General features: G+C 35.3%; 1 protein-coding gene and 1 long non-coding RNA gene across 3 annotated transcripts in view; both read right to left on the bottom strand.

The window, feature by feature from the left end:
* LOC116177246 (C-terminal-binding protein) overlaps positions 1-22466 on the bottom strand; it is a 64667-nt gene continuing 42201 nt past the window's right edge. The window contains exons 2-4 of one of the 2 annotated variants that reach the window (XM_031496164.1): positions 17710-18947; positions 6855-7021; positions 1-217 (exon numbers count right to left, since the gene is read on the bottom strand). In XM_031496164.1, coding sequence (XP_031352024.1) covers positions 152-217; positions 6855-7021; positions 17710-18811 — 1335 coding nt within the window. In that variant the 5' untranslated portion in view covers positions 18812-18947 and the 3' untranslated portion in view covers positions 1-151. The remainder of the gene's footprint in view (positions 218-6854; positions 7022-17709; positions 18948-22466) is intronic. The other variant, XM_031496165.1, reaches the window with a different exon arrangement.
* On the bottom strand, positions 12390-16934 carry LOC116177247. The gene is made up of 3 exons (XR_004146633.1): positions 15253-16934; positions 12894-15198; positions 12390-12848 (listed from the first exon to the last, which is right to left on the bottom strand). It is a non-coding gene; the product is annotated as an uncharacterized LOC116177247 (long non-coding RNA).

Below are 22466 nucleotides of genomic sequence, written 5' to 3'. Positions count from 1 at the left end.
CTTAAAATGATGTGATGTAGACATTTCCAATCCACGATATGTATACCTCAAGATGAACTAAACAAACTAATAATGCAATTACATACAATTCATTCATACGCTGCAGAAAAGTCCAGCTCATGTAAAAATAGGTGATTTGTTGGTGGCGATGTTAGTGTACTTCTGATGGTTCTGGTTTAGTGGTATGGTGATTGGCCGGATCCGGCGTACTAATAGGCTGCAACAGAGAATATAACCATTAATTTGAATATTTATGGGAAGATTGATTCATAGTTGTTAAATGTAGGGCCATTTATTGTTTATTTTGTTATTTTTTAAATAATTTAAGTGTTTAAATTTATGGGCACTTTTATTACTTTTGTTAAAAGGATGATTTAATTTATTAGCGATAAGAATACGTTTTAACGGTCAAAATAACAGTGTTTTCTGAAATAAGATAATTTAGCGTGCAAATTCGGATACGGGACGCTAACAATGGACACGAAACGGATGTTTGATTGACTGTTGTGTTGCTATGAGGTCGTTAATCTGAGGAAAATTTTCAAATATTGGAAAGTGGAAGAGTGATTTTAAATACTCAAGTGGGTGTTAGAAGGAGGTTTTGCTAATTTTGCGGCCGAGTTTAAAAGATGCGCGTTCTGCGCTAAATTTTGTGCCAAGTTTGGCTTTTTAGTGTACACAAAGTTGTTCTTGGTAATTTTGTTGAAGTTAGTTGTTTGTCAAGTAAGTTGATAACAATTTAATCAAGAAATCAGCCGTGTTTAGAGTGAAAGTTTGAGTAGATGTGAAATTTAGATGAAGGTGTTTCATTGAAGTTTTTGTGTATTATTCGAGCAGCCATCGTGTTTTGGCCGACCAGTCTAATTCAATGCAGTAAAATATGTTGCTCGTGTCCCAAAAAATTTAAAAGTTTAAGACAAAAAAAGTGTAGTGCGCTAAGATTGTGAGCACGTTTGTTCTCTCTCGGTCATTGCACACAGCAGTATGTATGGTGGTATTTTATTATTACTAGTGAACAATTATTATGTGAGATGTCAAAAGCATTTAAGATTATATACAGTGTCATTTATAGCGAGTATCGAGTATAACGACTAAAGCATATTTATCATACACAGATGAGTCAAAAATATTTTTTAAGCATATAGGTTGTTCCATAAAAGTGGTGTGTATGTGGCCATAGTTTTTTAAATAAACAACAACAAAAGGGAAATGCGCTTCAATCCATTGTGCAATGGAAAGGTGCCGAGCATACTGCTCTACTCGTTTTCTGTTGCAATTCTCCTTGCGATAAAATTACACTTTCTTAATTCTTAAAGCCTTATCTACCATAAAGGATGCAACTTTTTTAGTTTTATTCATTTCTTTTATTATATCTACTGTAATTGATTGTACACAATCACAATTCACTTCTATTTTGATCTTCCAGTCGTATTTACTTCCCACATCATCCACTTTTTTCCCTGGTTATTTTTGTTTCAAATGCTCAGACTTTCTCATATACCAAATTTTTTATAGGTGTCCAAAGTATCATTGACTTTAGCAAGGTCTTGCGTGTTTATGAATCCCGTAAATGTCGACTTAGTTATAGTATTTTACATTATTAGCCAGGTAAGTGAGTTTTTACTGGCGATAGGAGAAGTTGACTGGCGAACCGTCAGGCGAGCCTGTCATCTCCTAGAGCCATTAAAAACTATTACCTGGCGTATAATGTACAATATTTTATTTGTTACTCATTTGTAAACAATAGTAAACGTAAATAATTAGTTCTTAAATTGATCTCGAAGAAATGTCTAAAATATCATGTTATCCATGTAACAGAGACTTCGCATTAATTCTGGCCAATGAAATTACTAGAATACTAACTTGTAAAATTTTTACAGGTCAGCTGTCAGTTTTACAAGTCAGTAGCGTTTAAACATGACGTTTACCCGTTTGCGTTTTGTCTTTTTAATCAACGTTTACAACTGAGTAACAAACAAAATAATAAATGAATAAATCGGCACCTGTCAAGTATTAATTAAATGTTTGCACTTTATTCTCGTTTAATAAATTCGATTTGAAGAAAAATATATTTTATAATCAATACTCGCTTTAGAAAAATGAGTAACATCAAATAAACTAATTACAGGGTAGTTCAGAGGTAAAGTACAACAGTGCCCAATGAAGTTTGACTTTTTTTAAAGTGAGCATAGGGATAATTACACTGTAAAAATGTATGTTCACCTGTATGAGCAAAAGATAATATTGGTTGTAGTTGATAGACAAACGTGCCTCTCCTTCACTCTTAATTCCCAAAATAGTCTATGCCAGGAACAACTCAATTTCCTGGGCGTGAGTAGAGCAAGAGTTGTAGGTAAAAATCCGCCAAGTTTTATGCAAGAAAGAAATACAGGAGTTGTTATGAATCTTGTATGATTATGTGATTATGTAAAGAGTGGTGAAAGGGGTCATCATCCCTCGCGAGCAAAAAGTGAAAGTACACTTGTTTTGTTTGTTTGGTGACTGGGGGCGCTTCCTCTTGATAATGGTAATTTACTTCTTTAGTTCATTACACATAGAGTGATTACATGATCGCGTTGCATTATTTGCTAAATTAATGCCATTATGCAGATGCATTACGTAAATATCAGTAGCAGTGGTATTGTCATTATAACTAATTACAGTCACTGATTGTACTTTTATAATTGATAATTAATTATTCATACCAGATTACATTGCATTTTCCTACGTAAATTAGTTGCTCAGCAATTTACAGTTATCGCTGTAGATAAATGGGAAGCTGCTGTTATTTGAACAACTGGTTTTACGTGCCAACCTTAGATCATATACCGGGTTGTGCACATTAAGTAGGAACATAGGGATTTAACATGGGAAATTAGTTTGATGCAAAATCCTGCCCTCCTGTACATTTTACAGAAAAAACTGTATAGAGTTTAAGGTTGTTCAGAATTAAAAGATGCATACAAACTGTCACCAACATCCCAACCTGCATTTTTATGCCTATCATCTTTTACGTTGACAAGAGAGATACAGCACAAAAGTACGTCGAGTGTTGAATCAGAACATGTTGGCGACATAGTGTAACTGCATCGCTCCATCCATATTAATATGTTAGATCTAAGGTGCCAACCCCATAAAAATTCCTCGTAGGGAAACTCACTTTCACCTTGGAGGTCCGGCACTTTTATTCGCGTATTTTCCTCAAAGTGAAAAATCGCTATCTGCTGCACTTTGTCATCCGTCCATCACACATACTCCTTCTACACCACTGTACCGATTTGGGCCATATGGGGCTCATTTGTAGGGGCTTGGTCTAACGATTCCGTGCATATCGGTATTTTTTGGTTTTGCGCATGCGCAGTGTCAAAAATTTGGATTAGCGCATGTGCAATGGCAATGCTAAAGATATTTAAATGAAACTCTATATGTAAACACTACCAATATAAGTAAAATAAACGACGTTTTCAAAATGTGCATGCGCAATGGCAACTTTCTTATTTATGAAAGCAGTTAAACGAAATATCATATGTAGGCACCTTGAATGAAACTAAAACTAATACCAGTTTCAAAATTACTGTTTACGCATGCTGTATGTTTTATTTATGAAGGTGTGCAATGAAATTTCTAATGTAGACAATGCGCAATGCTACTTATGAAAGCATCTAAAAAAGTTTCATATGTAGACACTTCGAATAAAAGTAAAACTAATGCCCATTTCAAAATTTGCTTGTATTTGTATACGCTCCACTATTATTCACTATAGACTTCGACGATAGGCGGCTCATTTGAAAGAGAATGGGGTGAGGATCTCGTGCCTACCTGTATTTTTTCCTGGTCCTAGCATTAATATTATTGGGAGGAAAATACGTTCTTGTCATTTATGTTTGCCATAATGACTTTTTAAAAAACTTCTATGTTCCAAATGATATACCATCTTGAACTCGAAATTTATTTTAAATCCCCCGCGTCAACACAGATTATTGTAAAGCATTGCTAGCAGCATTACATCTTTATAATAGTGTGCATTTATGGAATAACACCATAGATATTTTTTATACGTCCCTAAGGCAGTTTGCAAGATCGTGTGACAATATTCAAGAACTGTAACAAAAAATGTTCACAGCATATTTTCTTTTTTCTTTTGTTTTCCTGTCTTTTTTTATTTTAATACTCTTAACATATTTTTTTTATATTCCTTATAATTTCGAATATTTTTTTTTAAATTAATACATAAACATTGTTATTGGGGCAACCTGTTATGTTCATAGATAGATAAATAAATAAATAAACTTGTTTATATTATTTAGATGCAGTATGTTCGCCTACAATAATAATAATAAGACGAACGACATACAGACAGACACTAATTGTTACTTGATTTTAATCCGTGTGATTAGTTAACCAGGCTAGACCTTTCTAACAAGAAATACTGACCATAATAATAATAGTGTATTCCATGCGATGTAATACAAGATTACTTCAATCAGGCAGATGGTTAAATAATTTTTGGGTCATAACATTACGACCATTTTGAGATTTGGACAATCTACAAAACGATACACATAATAAACTTTTCAATCTAGAATCATTACCATGGACACTATGAGTTACAAAATTACTAAGGATTGAGTGTATAGTGGAGTGTATCGAAAAGGCATCACACGTGTCCAGATTTAAAATGTGTAGGTATAATTAATTTTGTATCTTTTCCTTGGTTGCTGCAGTTTGGACATCCGTCATCAAATTGTGTATTTCTAATTGAATTTCTTTCGGCATTGCAGGTCTGATGTTAATGTTCACTGCTATTTCTTTTTTACAGAGCGTTACTCATCTTAGGGCGAGTTGTACAAGTCCAGATTGTTGAATAATTGCACTTGAATATTTTTGTTTATTTGCTTTTTTGAAATGAATGTAATGCTATGTAATTGAACCAGGAAATAATGAACATTAATATTTAGCAGGGCAAGTTGTTTCGAATATGTGGTACATTTGATTTCGATAATCTCGCCTTGAGCATTGCTAAGTAGTACATAATCCAGCTGACCACGGAATAAATAAAATTTTTAAGAAAATTCTTAATACATGCTACCCAAGTTACTGGCCCAACCGTAAGATGTCGGTCACGCATTGCGAATACAGATGTGATTACCAATTTATGTTACCATATCGTTCGTCGGCCGTCAAACCCCTCAAACTCAAAACCGAAATATTTGGTATTTTTTTATCCACTTTTATCTTTTGTGGATGTTTCCTGCTTTTTCAATTGCAGTTATTGCATAGTTTAGTTCAAAACATGGAACGACAATGACGCCGCCTAAGAATTGCTGTATACCCGTATGTGATATTATGTAGGCCAAAAAGCATGGATTCCCTGTGAAATATGCTGAACTGTACAAGCTTTTCGATACCCAGCAGCTTTGGTTTCTCAACAGATCCATATAACTTTCTACTTAATAACGGGCGATCAAAAATGAGTTGCTGTCGAGTCGCCTTTGGAAGTTCAAGTTAAATACGATTTTCCATGTAAACAAAAATTTAAAAGGCGACTCGACAGCAACTCATTTTTGATCGCATAGTATATCCTGTTCAAACAACAAAAAGTAAAAACGTGTTAGCTTATTAATGACGAATGAATGAGTTTGGATTGTGTTCCATGAGGTACGTCTTATTATTATTTACACATACAACAGCTTTCAAGTTTTTGATTGATTGTTGTCTTACAACAGTTTGTAACCATTTGCCTACACTTAACTCTGTCTTGGGAAAGATATATTAAACAGGAATTGATCTTTATACCACAGAATAAGTTTATATGGTTCTATTGGGAAGGAACAGAGCAGCCTAAATTTAAACAAGTCACCATTTAATATTAATTCCTGAAGCAACCAAGAGATACATAACATAAAATGTAAGTTGGAAATAAGATAGACCTTTGAAAGAATAGCAGAAGTTAGAAGAAACGACAAAGGATCAAATCAGAAGAAAATAAAAGTAATTTCAATAACACAACAATAAAATTAAGAGGAAGACTGAAAATAACAAAGGGAAAAGCTGAAATATCAAAGTTGTAGTATGTGAAATTAAATTATATTGCTACACTCATGATATTTGTTAACAACTAAAAGCCGGGTTCGATAATATACTACTAGCCTACCTTTTCATACATAGATCACAGTAAAGAATTACCATTTTTAACAATATTCAATTATTCGCAAAAATGTTATCTATCTATCTCGTGGTACCAACCGCACAAAATAAAAAAATTGTTGATTACGTATGTCAACAAATGTTGCAAGCCTGTCAAATGTCGATCCTTTAGTTTCTGAGCCTGAAATCACATCAGGTGAACAAAATAAGATTAAGATCACAGAATCTACACTAGTCTCATGTAGTACCTTATAATAACCATTCACAATCCATATGTTGGTATCTTGCATAATGACATGATAATTAAAGTCACCCAATAGGAATATAATAAAAAGATTCCATCAGAGACTATATCTTAACCAAACCTTTCTCCCATTCCGCTGCATACACTTTAGTTATACTACTATCATAAAACTCAAGATTAATTATACATGAACGTACTTCATGTCAGTAGTTTTTAATATTCTTAACATAATAAATTCGTAATCGACGATAAATGTAAAATGAGGAACCTAGATCTGTAGATTACACATATTAACACATCATTTTTGTCTACAAATGATCTTGATCAGTTAATGCAGCTCTCGATGCAGCTATTCAGTTGTTTTGCATATCCAAAGCGATAAAAAATATTTAAATTTATTTTAATCGCAAATTTAGTATGCCGCAATGCTGAACGGACCAATTTGCACATAATTAATACTTACTAAATGTGGTGGAATAACGGGACCTGCGGGAGGTTGAGGTTGAGGTGTTTGAGGTGCAGCACTGGGTGCGACTGTGTGGGGTACTTCATGTGGTGTTGTTGAATGTGCCTGCTGGACGGGTAGAGCGCCTCCTTGATAGTATCCACCATTTACACCAGCTGGAGAAACTGCAGATGAAAAAGCATTAATTACATATTCCTTTTAGCTATTTAAACATAACTAGCGACCCCGAATAAACAAGTACATTGCTTTGTGCGATCGGTTGATCGACACAAAATCTCACATTAAAGATTGGTCCAGTGTCATTTTCTGTATATGTTTACTCAAGGATTGAGAGGATATGGTTGGTAATTGCAGTCATCAATATTTATCATGCATTCATGAATTAGAGTTTGCTTGGTTTTTGGAAGGTGCACCAGCATTTTAATACAGTTACATAGTGGCAGACGTTGGAATAGACCTCGGAATATACAGGGTGGAAATTTTATCTTGAACACTGAATAAATAAGATTCCAAAATTATAAAAAGTTTGCTACCAATCTACCTACTTAAAATTTGTGATCAGTGGCGTACTTTACATGGTCAAGGGGAGGGGCATATTTCTTTAAATAGTAACCACTCCTTTTTATTACATATTTCGCGCAAACAAAATCGTATTACACCCCAAAACTGAAAATACAAACGTAAAATACCACAGTTTGGGCGGTATTTATGCGAAATATACACACTCTAGCGGAGTCTTATGATGAAATTGACTAAAAAAGAGAGTATCAATACATTGGTTCTTTTTTGAGCCGAATCTTTCATGGGATTCAATTTTGTTGAAACCATACATGCGTCTGGTGAATCATGAATCTTTCCCCAATTGCACCATATTTCAGTGAGAATTGAATTATTTCTGAAAAAGATGTGCGGAGATTTTCATTAAAATGTAAAATGACGTATTTGTGTATATTTTGTATTTCCTTGCATAATTTGTAAGCATTTTCATCGTATGTAAGACCATTGACAAAAGCAATATGATCGCCTCATAGATAAACTCTGCAGCATAAGCAACCAACATGACAATTACATCGGGCTCCGTCAGTTTCTTCAAGGAGGAGATACCTTAATTTGTTGGTTCGCACTTCCAAGTTGCACAATATATTCAAATGTTCGTTGCATATGCTACAGGATTTACCCATATGGCGATCATTACTTTTGTCAATGACTGTACATACATTCATAGTGAAATTGGTAATTTTTACTACCCGCACGTTAGTAAGGGAGGTATTGCATTGAGGTAAAAAATCATGCGAGGTCTCATACGTGTCAGAATATCAAGATTCTACTGTATCTGTATCATATGAAGGTTTGAGTATTAATTTTGAATTTCCCTCTGAAACTATTGCCAATTATTTTTTGTTTTTTGTAACTTCAACTGTATCTGTAATTGGGCGCAAGCCTGTTGAGGGCCCAGAGCAAGAGGGAAAATAAATAAATGAAAAAAAAAAAAATTTAACCAAACTTAGTTCACTCCTATACTTTTCGTAAAATTGGATCCACTTTAACTGGAAGTGACCATAAATTTCAGAACGGTATACCTGGTATACATTTTTGACTTTTATTTTATTCCTGATGCTTTGTTTTCCATAATTTATATGAGGGTGGTAAAACAATTATTTTTAATGCATTCGTTTCATTTTCACTCATAATATCACCCACCAAAATTTTATATTCATACCGCTCATTCTAACAGTCTTCAAAATTAAGTCGGCACTATTGCTAATTATAAGAGATACAAGGTCAGTTAAATTAGAGAACTAGTGTGTTTTTTACGCTGGAAAGAACAGAAAAACAATTGACAGTCGCATTCTCAAAATATCGACAAAAACGCACTTGTTCTAATGGAACACAATGGAGGCATCAAGCTTTTCCTAGAATGGCGAGCAAGGTAAACAGAATATACCGTGAGAATTTTTAACTTTTTAACATCTAACTTTGAATTTCAATAGAATCAAGTTGAGTTTTTTAAAATGGAATGTGAACGAAAAAGGCGTAAGTGCGCGTTGGCCTTAATGGCATTATGTTTAATCAGTACAGAAATACAACAAGAAAAAATGAAACTAATAAATACATAATAAACTAATTCATTAAACAAATTACATTAACTTTTAAAACACTCCACCGTTAACGGCAAGACGATGGCCCAAATGGTCATAACTGTTTATTACATTTCGAACTTGATTTGGAGTGATTTCTTGTGAAGCTGTAGTGATTCTGTTTTTGAGCTCGATTACAGTTTCTACACCAATGTACACTTTGGTCTTGAGGTAACTCCAACCTGGCCTCTGAACGATCCAATGGCGCCCAAATGTAGTGCAACATAGGAATAATGGGCTGGAGCGGCATCATGTTGAAATTGCTCCCAAATTCAAGACTGTAATTGCTGTTCACACTCTTTTCCGTAATAGTTCCAAACAGGTAGCACTTGTTACGTTTCCATTCAAGTAGAATGGACCAATAATGTGGTTTCCAATCATACCTGCCCAAGTGTTAACTTTCTGGGGATACAGAGTTCTTGATGCGTTAATTAGATTATGGTTTTCTCTAGACTAATACTTGCAGTTTTGGGAATTTATCTCACCATTATAAGTGAATGTGGCCTCGTCAGTAAAACAAATTTTATTTAAAAATTCTTCTTTATTTTTTTGACCATAAGTTCACAAAATTGTGTCCTTTGTTCTTGATCATTGTTTAGAAGTCTTCAATACTTATAACATCTGATGATTGACTGATTTCATATTCAACTGCTAGCGTATGAGTGGAGAGTCTTCGATTATTTTCGACTGAAGCTAAAATATTAATTCTTTTATCTTCATCAACTTTGTGTGGTGCTCTGACACATCTCTCATGGGCTATCCTTACACAGCCTGTGTTTTTAAATCCGTGTACTATTCTTGTAATGGTGGAAATACTTGGTATTGGACAATCTGGGAACTCCACATCGAATCCGGCAGATGTTTGCCTTAAACTAGATCCGATGCAGTAGGTATTATACATTATAACTTAAGACCTTCTGCAGAAGCACCTCTAAAAAGCATTATGTGGGTCACTCAGTAATTGGGTGCAAGCCTGTTGAGGGCCCAGCACAAGATAATAAAAAAAAAAATTAAAAAAAATAAATTAGCACCTTTTTCTTATGTTACATTTTAGCTATCAATATTAAATTAAAAATACAGATTTTATGACACTTAAATAATAATAATAATAATACTTTATTATCCTGGCGGAGACCAGCTGTAAGCTGTTTTTCCCAACCAGCAGAATTACAATTTACAATTACAAAATACTGATTGAAAATAACATAAACTAAAAAAGGTATACTATTTCAATAACTTGAGTTGTACGAGACTACATGAAAAGAAAATAAATGAAATCTTAGACGAAGACAGATTGACAAAAATGACAAAGTTTCTCCACGTGTGTACATAATATCTAAAAGAAGTATATAGAAGGTAACATATAGAAAGATTAGGTAACAGAAACTTGCTATACTTAAAGGTCTAATTATTATTCATTGTAAATCATAATTTTTACTTTGCGCTTAAATTGATAGCTATTCAATGATTTGTATTCATCAGGCAGCTTATTGTACAAAAATGCTGACATGTATGTAAACGAAGATTTGTAGCTTTGCAATCGATGTGCAGGTATTTGAATATCGTTTGTATTTCTAAGTTGACGATCATGTAAATCTCTCCGAAAACGTATTTTGGACTGTAAGTATGGGGGCACGCCAGATTTTATAATTTTGTGAATTAAACACAAATAGTGTATAGTCCTCCTATCGTTCATTCGGTAAAGATTCAATTGCTTGAGATGAGGTGTCATCAACTCTGCATATACTTCCATGCAGTTTGTATAATGGACCTATGATCGGCAACAAAAGCCGATCGGTATGATATGAAATCAATGCAGACACACAAGTTACCATAAATCCTGGATTGTACGCCTCAACAAAAACAGAACACAGCGTCCTTGTCAGCTTCTTAGAACATACTCGATCAAAGACCGATTATACAACCTGCAGTCTGTATAAAAAGTACCTAATTATTTTTTTCTCAGCATATGGGTTAATTCGATAGCAGACAAATGAAAGTGTGTTCATGGGCAATTATTACACCCTCTATATTATTACATTTTTGGCTTCAGCAATTTGCATGACAGCAGTTGTCGGTGTGAACTACATGAACACATGAAACTGAACTGTTTTGACAGATGCAAAAATGGCATAAATACAGGGTATTGTATTCACAATAATAAAGTAGGTCATTGTTGCATGATACACCATGTAGAAAAAGTTTTTGTTGGAAAAAATGCGCAATTGAAAATACAGATCGACATCTCCTATCGTTTTTTTTAACAAACCCCCATTATTATTATTATTGAACTTATTCCATTGAACTGATACACCAGATGCCTAGATGACTGATACACACTGTATATCTCAGAATACACTAAAGATAAGCCATTTTCTACCGCTTCACACATCTAGTATCGTCATATACACATATACACGGTGTCCAATTCCAATTAGTACGATACCTGGCGATGCCTCTGACAAATGTTAAATTTTTGAAAAACATTTGTTTTGTATACATGATGCCTCGCATGATGCTCAACAAAAAGTACGCAAAATTAGTCCATAATTATAATAAAATAGTGTTCCATTTAAAAAAGCAAAGTTGTGTCGTCTCATACCATGTCTATGCAGCATTCTGTACACACCAAAATATTTTTGCGTCATCACATTAGATGTAAATTTGTATTTTAACTTTTTGTTTCGTTTTTTTTAAATTTACCTTCAAAGTTAGGGATACTTCCCTGCCCCACCCTGTATATATCACTTCCAACAGATTTTGACCAAACTTTAAGGGTTACTGTAACTCATAAATATCTCGGTAAAGTTCGTGAATCAGCCAATTTCGCCATATTGGAAAAAAATAGCAGACCCTTTTATGTCTTAATGCGGTTAAAGAAATCAACCACCACCTGATAGGCTGAGCCGAAAGGTATTTTACATCACCTATCATTCTGATATTAGCGCTTCCGGATTAGCATGTGTCCAGAATAATATTATTATTATTAGTATTATTGATAGTACAAAGGGTTGGAACATGAGGCCTAACTACGTGTGTATCTAACAATGTGGAAAAATGTTTCCTATGCTCCATACCCATATGCTACTTCACGATGTGCCCCAGGATGATATTTGGGAATTTTTAAATGTCAAAATTATTTTACTCCCTACAAAACGGAGCCTATTTGATGCAAAAGTTTGATTTGTTCTCTTTCTTTCTTTTATGCGAGTGCGCCATTTCTCTTCGCTTTATTGGCAGAAATGGGTACAAAAATAGATCACTTGGTCAGAATACATACACTTTTACCCAATGACAACACCGTAATTGGATTAATTTATTAATCTAAATAAAACTATTTATTGTTTATTTATATCAATGTTACAAAAGATTACTGCTAGGTAAGTGAAGAAGAACTGTTACGAATAGTTTATGTTTATGCGCAATCGCATTTTTGTTTATTCTATGTATGGGGAATTCATTCGTTGTAATGATGTTGAATAAACCACACAGAAAAATTACATGGTCCTTCGAGCCGGATTGATATTCAGTCAGTAGATCAAAAGGTACAAGAAGTTCGCAATTTTACGTTCAATCGATCCATTTTCTGAGATCTACATTGGTGTAAAAGGCAAGGTCAACATCATTACAACGAATGAATTCCCCATATATAGAATAAACAAAAATGCGATTGCGCATAAACATAAACTATTCGTAACAAGAACTAAGAGATTTTTGTAACCTTGTCCTATTGATCTTTCGAAATAATTAGTCGACATAGTTTTAAAAAATATCTTCAATGGTCATCCTGTGCTACCGTCATTCGCCGCCCCCTTCGACCTCCAATTATCTAATTGCTGACCGTTTCTCGTGACTACAAGAAAATTATAAATGAAAGTTCATATTATTTATTAGGTACTTTTGGAGATGTAGTCGCCTGCCATTCTAATTTGACCATCTTGTACACAATCTATAGACCATGGAACAGGATAAATGACAATGTTCTAGCTAGGATATATCGGCATAAAGTAGGGGTCAGTCTCATCCCTAGTTAAAATGTCGAAATTGAATGAAACAAATTAAGACCTTCTCAAAAGACTATCGCACACTAGAGAGGGCGGTGCAATTATCTAATCATACGCATACTCTATATCTAGTACGACGAAGAATCTATGCTGCCAAGTCGAGACATATCTTGGGCAGGTAGTAGCTGTACCAACATAACAAAATGTGGTCCTCTGGAGAAGAAGATGCTGTTTTCATTTTCGTTTTGTGTGAAGAAAAGTCTCAAACAAATAGAAGAAACTGTTGGGTTCATAATATATTTTTAACAAACATAAAAGTGACTTTGTATTACAATCATAAGTTTTTAGCGCATTTTCCATCGAAGTTGGAATAGAGGAAGATATTCCTTTAACCATAAAAATGGTTCGATTAACATATTTTCTTTGGTCCACATAAATATTCCGTTCCTCTAACCGTTTAGGAAGTACTGATCTACGCATGAAAAATGCGCTAAAGGGTGCACTCAGGCTTGCAAGCGATTTATCGCGAATTGCTCTTCTTTCAGAAGATTATCCATATATTAACACTTTGTTAAAGTATGGAGTACATCAACAGGTATAGAAAGGACTACAGGGAATTTCATCACCTATACAGTTGCAAAACTATCCAGAGAGGTTTTTCCAGCAACTTAGAATAGTCCAGTGAATAGAGACAAAAAGAGGGAGGTTACCTTACAAACAGTCCGCTAGTTCTACATTTTTGATGTTTCTAGGACGTTAGTAGATGTTTAAAATTCAAAATGCATAATTCCTCTCAACCGCCGTATTGAAAAAACTGAAAAAAATTGGCACTTTCTGCAGATTTTCGCATAGGTATATCTTCGTTAGGGTGCTTTTTGAGAAATGAAAAAGTCATATTTTCCGGAAATTTGTCACACTTCTAACATTAGAAAGCTGTAATTCAGTGACCATTCTAGGAAACAATTAAGTATCAGAATAAAATTTGTAGGGAATTTAATTACATACAAAATGACCAACAGTTATTTGAAATGCATTTAGAAAAAATTCACATGCAACTGAAAGAGTTCGCTTTGCACATACACAATCCATTTTGTAACATGTGGTTTCAATTAAATTTTAGAAAAGTGGTTCACAAATAAATTTTAATTGCGCATGCGCAATGGGTTTTTCATACATGATTTCAATTTACTTCTAGGTATAAGAAACAGCTCTGGTTAAAATATCAGAAAAAAACGTGCAAAATTAAGATCGTTATGTGCTGCGCATGCGCAGACCAGTTTTTTTTTGGACACATTTCAACTTGATTTTATACGAAGCACCTTCTTTAAGAAAACAAGCATTCGCCCATACATAAAAAAGTTGGCTCTGCGCATGCGCAATTCATTTCTTTTGGGTAACATGTGCATATGATAAACTAGCAGATCCGGTGTACCTCTTATCATCTATCAGTCGAAGTCGCGTCCTGTCCCAGTAAACCTCTTTGACTGGTTTTTTCCCCGATTTTTATAAAGACAAGCAGGCAAGTTTTATTTACATAGAAAACTTTCCAACTATTCCCCAAAGTTTTATTGCAATCGAATGGACAGTTTAGGCAAGCATAGGAGACATTATAGACAGACACACATTCATTTTTATTAATATAGATAAAGTAATAACCATGGCTGCCAACAGTCAATTTTCTATTTCGCTATCATTGCAGTTGACTGTTTCCTAAATCAAATTGGGGTTTAGATTAAAAATTTGAGTCTCTCTGGTTCAAAATGATCCACTTTTTCGGAAGTTGCTCAGAAAAAATTCCTTCCTTGGTGCCAGCTTCGACACCATAATGAACCAAATACCGAAAAAAGTAAAACAATAGCTGTTAATAAAGATCGAGTAACGACACATCAGTGGGGATAGACAGACGGACAAAGGGCCACAATGGCGCATTTTTACCACCAGCACGTTAGTAAAGGGGGGTATTGCATTGGGGTAAAAAATGACCCCCAATTTTTTACGGAAATACAGGTTTTCAGGCACTACGAATCCAAATCAAACAAATCTTGATGATGTCGGTCCGTTTCATTTCTGGCTGAACCGATTGGAAGCAAATTTGCTACACATCTTCTTAGACGTAAAAGGGCATACTCACGCATGCGCAGGTGGTATCTGTGTTAACCACAGCGAATTTTTTTTTGCTATTGTGACTCCACATTGTATCTAAAAACATTCACTAATTATTTTCCAGTTTTGGCTTGAATTTGGAGTTTATACCACTGTTTCAACATCATTCCGAAATTTGTCAGTGAGCGGGTATTCAGTGATAGGTACTGTACATCTGAGATCTAATGTCTTCTACAATTACCACTTTCAACTACTCTCAGTTCTTTCTCCTGCGATATCAGGGTACTGTACCAGTTGTCAGTATTTCATATCCATTCATTTACAATAAGGATATCTTCCCCAAACTTCTCCAGTAGACGGAATTTAATTGTTCTTGTATCGATCTGATGCTCATCCTTGACGCGACTTTTCAATTCATCGAGTAAAAATTGACATTCTTCAGTATCCATCGCCATCTCTACTATGGCATACGGCTGATAGCCTTTCTTAAACTCTGAAGGAACAGTTCCCGTGAAAAATGACGGTATTGTGCATCAGCTGCAACGAGGCCCATGTCAGGAGGAATCCATTCGTCTCCATTTTTCTGGACAGCATTTGAAAAACGATCAAATGACAGTGTTACGCTTTGAAAGGTCTTTTCTTTTTTTAAAAATTCAGCAGTCCCCCCAAGACAGTAATGACCCCGAATTGCAAACATTTCACAACTGATGTGAGCACGCACCTTCCTTGATAGCTGATGAACCAAATCATCCATAACCTCATTGCAAGGTAATTAAATTCCCTACAAAATGTTGTTCTGATAATTGTTTACCTAGAATAGATCAAAAAACTAAATTACAGCGTTTTTAGTTAGGTTTTGACAAATTTTGGGAAAATAGGATTTTTTTAAAGTGAATATCTCCGTAACTATCAGTTCTAGAAACAAAATTTAAAAACGTAAATTTTATTCCCTACATCTATAACATTGAGTATCTATTTTAGAATTTCCCTAATTTGACCATTGTATCTTCTATGGTTTCCGAGATCACCATGATAGAAATCCTTATCTTGGATCAGTGTACATTTTTTTGACAGAAAAATTATCTTCCGGTCCAAAACGGGTCAAGTGATTCGAAATCGGGGTGGAACGCTGTATTTAAGACCAAAATGTCCTAAGTTTTAGGGAATAAAAACAACTTTTGATTCTACACTTGTTTCCCATAAACTCAACATTTTTCCGAGAAAAACTGGAAAAACTTTTTTCCTTTTCTAAGTTTGTTTTTGCGAAAAAAAGTCGTAGGCGTCTGAAATTTGGGGGAAACAGCTTTTTTTATGACAAAAAAAAAGATAATTTGTTGGGCCCATGAAGTTGAGCCGTTTCCAAGATATTCACGATTTTCGGATAAAAAATCTACTTTTTTCATTGTAGAGGGTGGTTCTTACATTCTTATTTCTTATGGGCGCCATATTGGATTTTTACAGGAGGAGATCGAGCAGCATTATAATCTGGTTCAAAAAACTTCAATGCAGAAGAATTTGCTTCAGTTAGGAGAACTGGAAATGGAAATGTTAGAACATAAACTGTGATGATGCGCTATCATTGAATTTTATTTTCTGCAAATGATGACCGAGAATAATCACACCTCATTGATGCAGACTCTGCTATCGTCTGAAAACATCAATCTCCCTCATTTATCTATCTAAGGTCACAATTTTATTGAACCTATATTTATATTATGTGTATTTGCGACATACCTAATTTTTTCAAATGTTATTCGTTATAAATAAATTTTGCAAATTTGCAATATTCCCCTAACGGTTTAAGAAATTTGGGGTAAAGCGTTGGCAGGCAATTCAATAACTTGAGTTTAAGTTCCCTGCTTAAAGCAGTTCATTGATTATGATAACATATGGTCACCGATGCATATTTATGATTATTATTACTGCATATATGCAATAGGACAAATATGGATAAACATTTAAACGTTACCTTCCCTATTGTCAAAGTAATGATTCTTGCATTATTATTTGAATTTCAATTGACAATTTGCATCAGAATAAAGTCTCTGTTACACTCAACCAATTGGAATAGATCCATAAAGAAATATATGGACACAGCCTTACATATACGTAAATTGAATTAAAGGGCAAAATTCCGATTTATTGTTGCCCAGCCCGCTCCATCTGAACAGGCTTCTCTTAAAACTCAGCTAGCATGTTTCGGTATATCTGAAACTCTGAACCAAAACTTCGTCCTGTCTGAGAGGCATGTTTCAGTAAGGCTCAACAAGAATAAAGGAGATTCCCATCTCTACAAAGCAAGCCCACATGCAGGTTCTGTGGTGAGGTTGATGAAACTACCGAGCATTTGGTCTGGCACTGTGACGCCTTGATCGGAGTCAGACGTAGGTATGCTTTCTGCCTCGGTGCATGGGTAAAATATAGTATTTGTTTCTGTTTTAAGAACAGTACGTACGTGGGCCCAGCATAACGATACTTTCTTCAACAATGAGTGCAATTACCAACCACTTTTTCATAGATGTTAATTATGGTTTACCATATCGCTAAGTGTTAGTCAAGCGGGAGGAAGGGTGGTTGGATTTTTGAAGCAAAATTACTCAGTATTACCTGTACCTTCGGGATAAGCGCCAGGTCCCATGAAGTATTCTTTGTTGACGCAGTTACGCAGGCACTCAGGTATACGACCCATAATGGCACGTCGTATTTCGGAAGCAGCCATTTCTCGTAGTTCCGTTGCGGACGCGTCGCTGTAGAAGGCTGCGTGCGGTGTACACAACAGGTTAGGCGCGTCTTTCAAGGGACCCGTAAATACATTGTAAGGTTCGTTTTCGTGTACGTCGAGGGCGGCCGCCCGTATACGACCCTGCTTGAGCGCCGTTGCTAAAGCGTCGTCGTCCACTAAACCCCCTCGCGCCGTGTTAACTAAAAATGCTCCTGGTCTCATTTGCTTAATGGTATACTCATTGATTAGGTGATGATTGTGTTCATTTAACGTACAATGTAAAGACACACAGTCCGACTGAAATAAAAGATCTTGGAGGGTATAGACACGAGTTAGTCCCAAACTTTTTTCTATTCCATCTGGTAGATAGGGGTCGTAGAAGATAACATTAAAACCGAACGCTTTAGCTCGAAGGGCTACGGCGGAACCAATTCTTCCCAGGCCGACGATCCCAAGCGTGTCTCCTCGTATCCTTGCACAACCCTGAGCGGCCTCTCTGACTTGTTCTGGTCCTGTGAACTTCTTTCCCTCTCTGACCATATTTGCTAACCAATAGGTACGTCGGTATAAGTTGAGAATGAGACACAGCGTGGTGTCCGCCACTTCTTCCACTCCATATCCCGGCACATTACACACCGCGATGCCTAGTTCACCGGCAGCTTTAACGTCGATGTTGTCTACACCCGAACCGATGCGCACTATAATACGCAAGGTTTTAAATTTTTCAAGGTCCTCCTTAGTGAGGATTATGGTATGCCACATAAGCGCCCCCACTGCCTCGTTCAACACCTTTTCGTGAATTTCGCTAGTACTTTGCGCGTCACAAAACGCAACTGTCGCAACGTCTTTCAAAATAGGCATTTCGATAGAACAATCGCGCCCATCCAGTAACGCCACGAGTGGGCGCGTCTGCATGGGCCCGTTAGAGATAGGACCGCGTAAATTTTCAACCCTAGGCCTTTTTGCCATCATTTTACGTTTGTCCATTGGTATATACAGTAACTAACTGCATGCAACGAACTTAAGTTCGTTGACAATTTCGAAACAATATCCACACCAGTTCAACTTTTCAGGTTACGCTTCGCGACTGACTGTAGGCTTCATATTGGTGCATGAAGACGACCTGAAAAAGAAAAGGCAAAGATTAAAATCCGTTCGTGCGTGAGAAAACCAAACTTTCCCGTATTTGCACTCGTTGCACAAATCCGGAAAACTGAGGTCTTTTGGCAGCATACGTTATTGGACATGTTAAACCGATTAGGGCGATCGGTATATTAATAAATTCGAAATAAAGAGTAAACGGTTCATAACAAAACGAAGATAAATGTCGTTAAACTAAGTTGAAGCGGTAAACATAGAAGCAATTCGAGTGTTAGCGGAGTTAGTTTCTCGGACAACTACAGTTAAACTAATTTCGACTCGACAACAGGCAAAGTTGGAAACTATTGCACGATGTTTGGTTTAGGAAAGTTGGAACACTGTTTCAGAATATACTCTCTGCTGTCGGCAAACTTCAGATATTTTAATAAATTATTGAACGCGCAAGTTTGGTCGGTCGGTCGACCATTTATATATACAACGTTATCAAATCCTCTAACTTTATGACATTACCATCTTCTCCGTTAATCACTTCCACATCTGTTTATATACTACACACACAGTCGAGTTGCCTTACGGCGAATTATAAGCCGAAAACTTTCGTAGGCCAGGCATAATCGAGGGTGTAATCGATAAGCTTTATGAGTAAACTTTTGCTCTCTCATAAATGTCACGTTCGTAAGCTAATACTTTCTGGAAATTACCTTAAAGCGTAGTCATAATCCAATAAACCAAAAGCGACGTTCCGAAAACGACAATATTAATAATTTTGGAAAGATGAGACGATTTTATAACTGTTTCAATATTAATTAAGCTCATAATCGAGACAATTACCAACAACTTTAATAGATTAGATAATAAGCTCTAATGTGTCAAATTTCGATGACAGGTTTCATACTGACAAATCGGTCTTCAAAAAATCGACTGCAGTATCAGAAAAGTCATGAAGTCTCACTGTCAAATCCTCAAAATTGCGCAACGACGCGCAAAACGAGAGTATGATGATTATTAATATTTAATCTATTGTTGATAAATCGTGGTCCATTTTTCTCCTGTTCGGTACTGGTACCTACTTTGCTAGGTCATGCAGACATTGAGAGAATAGGGAAAATATTACATCATTACGTCACAGTTCATTTAGTTAACTTTTTATGAGGAGGAAGAAAACCGTTTTTACATAAAGCATTTTCATCTTAAATCCACCAAAAATTTATGACAAACGATTCTTGACTCAGTGCTTACCTGTTTTTATGAAATTTAGCTGGCAAACATCCCCTAATGCAAATGCATTTGTTTCAATTGGAAATTGACTATGAGATAAATTTAACGGCTGAATGAAATATCGTAAAAAGGTCCCCATGATATTTTGCAATTATCCCTTTGAAACGATTATAGGTTCGATCAATAATTGCAAGTTCAAAATTTTAAAGAGCTTTCCAGATCAAAACTCCGAAAAGGATTTACCGATTTAAGCAGAATTCCTTAAAATATTACTATCCCACTACCCTTGAATACATACCCATCCCATTCTAAGAAACCACCCCGTACATTCGTAAATAGCAGACGCGTTATCCTAAACTCCGCAACATTTTTGAACAACTTTGCTTTTCAAAAAAAATATCCAACTCCACTGAATTGGGATACCCATTATTCTGAAAAAAAAAACAAACTTTCCATGCAAAGAATCGAACCCGAGCCGCACGGTTGCAAATCAAATATCATTACCAATAGACCATTATAGCATATATTCAATCGTGATTAACGTTCGTGTTCCCAAATAGGTGTGTGGAAGGCTCTATTTTCGCATGCATGGGGATTGTGGACGCGTTTGCCGTCTGCAAATATGCGAGCGGGACATAGGGGATCAAGATGTTATTACCAGAAGAAGCGACTTGACCCGCGGTTTCAACTTGATCCACTTCAGCCACGGACCTGAGAATCTTTGGACCTCTTGACAAAGTAGATGCCACGTGTGGTTGTGTTCGCGAGTTATCAAGCATTGTAAATATTTACAAGGTTTAGTAAATAGTGCATTATGCAGCACACCATGAATGTGTTAAATAACTTCTGCATTTGCAATTTGGCGTTTTTATATAGTTCTTTTACTATATTATGCAATATGTTATGTCTATGGTTAAAATTTCCACATTGATGTCAATACCTCCCCCTTTTCCTTTAAAAGTACCTTCCTTCGACACTTTGTTCTCGAACAGTGAGCGACGAAAATATGCAACAAATTCAATTTAAAAATTTGGTGTAGGGTTGTAACAATAATCAAAACTGATTTACGGACGGACGAGTAGGCAAGTCATTCTCATAATGACGTAGATGGGCTCGGAAAATACTCTTGGTTGATCCATATCTCTAAATGGGGTGATGAACCATACAGGAAAAAAACAACTGAATTCCTCCAAACCTTCCCCATGGTCGTAACATTACACAATTATATCTGTTCGTCAATAATTAAATATCCATGGGGAAGGTTTTTGGGGAATTGAGTTGTTTATTTTCCTGTATGATAGAATGGGCTTTCAAACATATTCATCTTTTGATGAAATGTACTAGTAGTCAGCTCTTAAAAGTTTAATGCTCATTTATCCAAAATGTCCAGAATATGTGTTAAAAACGATATACCTAATGTATCGCACAGCTTTTTCTAATGATTGCTTGCATATATGTACAGGGTGCACCATTTCGGACACTTATAGGGTATCTCTATAATTGTTAATGCTATCAAAAAAGTGTTCTTATTGTGAAACTTAAAATGATAAAATCAAAATTTGAAAATGTTCGCTTGGTTGAAGACATACAGGAGAAAATCAAAAAATTGTCAATTTTAGAATGAACCCATGTTTTATACAAAAGTTTCTTTATGATTGTTGAATAATCTGCCCCTATCCTGTTATACCTTTTAATTCCAACACCCTGTATAGTTTATTCTAAAGAGATAGCATATTAAAATCTCTTTCCATAAATAACTCTAACAAAACTCAAAAATCTTTTTGATCGTTTTAACTTTTTTAAATATTTTAAATTCTTTTTTGAATTTGTTTGAACCACTTGAATTTCTAGTGTTATATGTTTGAAAAGAGAATTTAAAATGCTATCTTTTTAGAATAAAATATACAAGGTGTTGGATTTAAAAATTGAGGTTAGGTCCGACAACTTTTTTGCCCACATGTACTTACTTTGAAAACGGAACAATCATAAAAAAACTTATTTTTTTAGATATACACATACAAAGCGTTCTATTTAAAAAAATGAGGTTAGGTTCGAAAACTTTTTGCCGAACTCGTATACTCATATTATTCAGCAATAATTTCTTTATCTTTTTAAATAAGAAAGTATTGATATTGACATTTTTCCCCCCCCCCCCCCCCCGTAGCTCTTAAGCGGACGAATATTTCTAAATTTTGATTTTACCATTTTAAACTTGACACTTGAAGTGCACATGGCGCCTATTATATTATCAATTACGGTGTAACGTTTTGTAAAAAATGAAATTCCAAATTTATATTCTATTTCGACGTTCTTACGCCATCTG

The sequence above is a fragment of the Photinus pyralis genome, unplaced genomic scaffold (assembly GCF_008802855.1).
Source record: "Photinus pyralis isolate 1611_PpyrPB1 unplaced genomic scaffold, Ppyr1.3 Ppyr1.4_LG7, whole genome shotgun sequence".
Classification (NCBI taxonomy): Eukaryota; Metazoa; Arthropoda; class Insecta; order Coleoptera; family Lampyridae; genus Photinus; species Photinus pyralis.
Note: the sequence above shows the minus strand (reverse complement) of the source record. Positions and strands in the feature narration are given on the sequence as shown.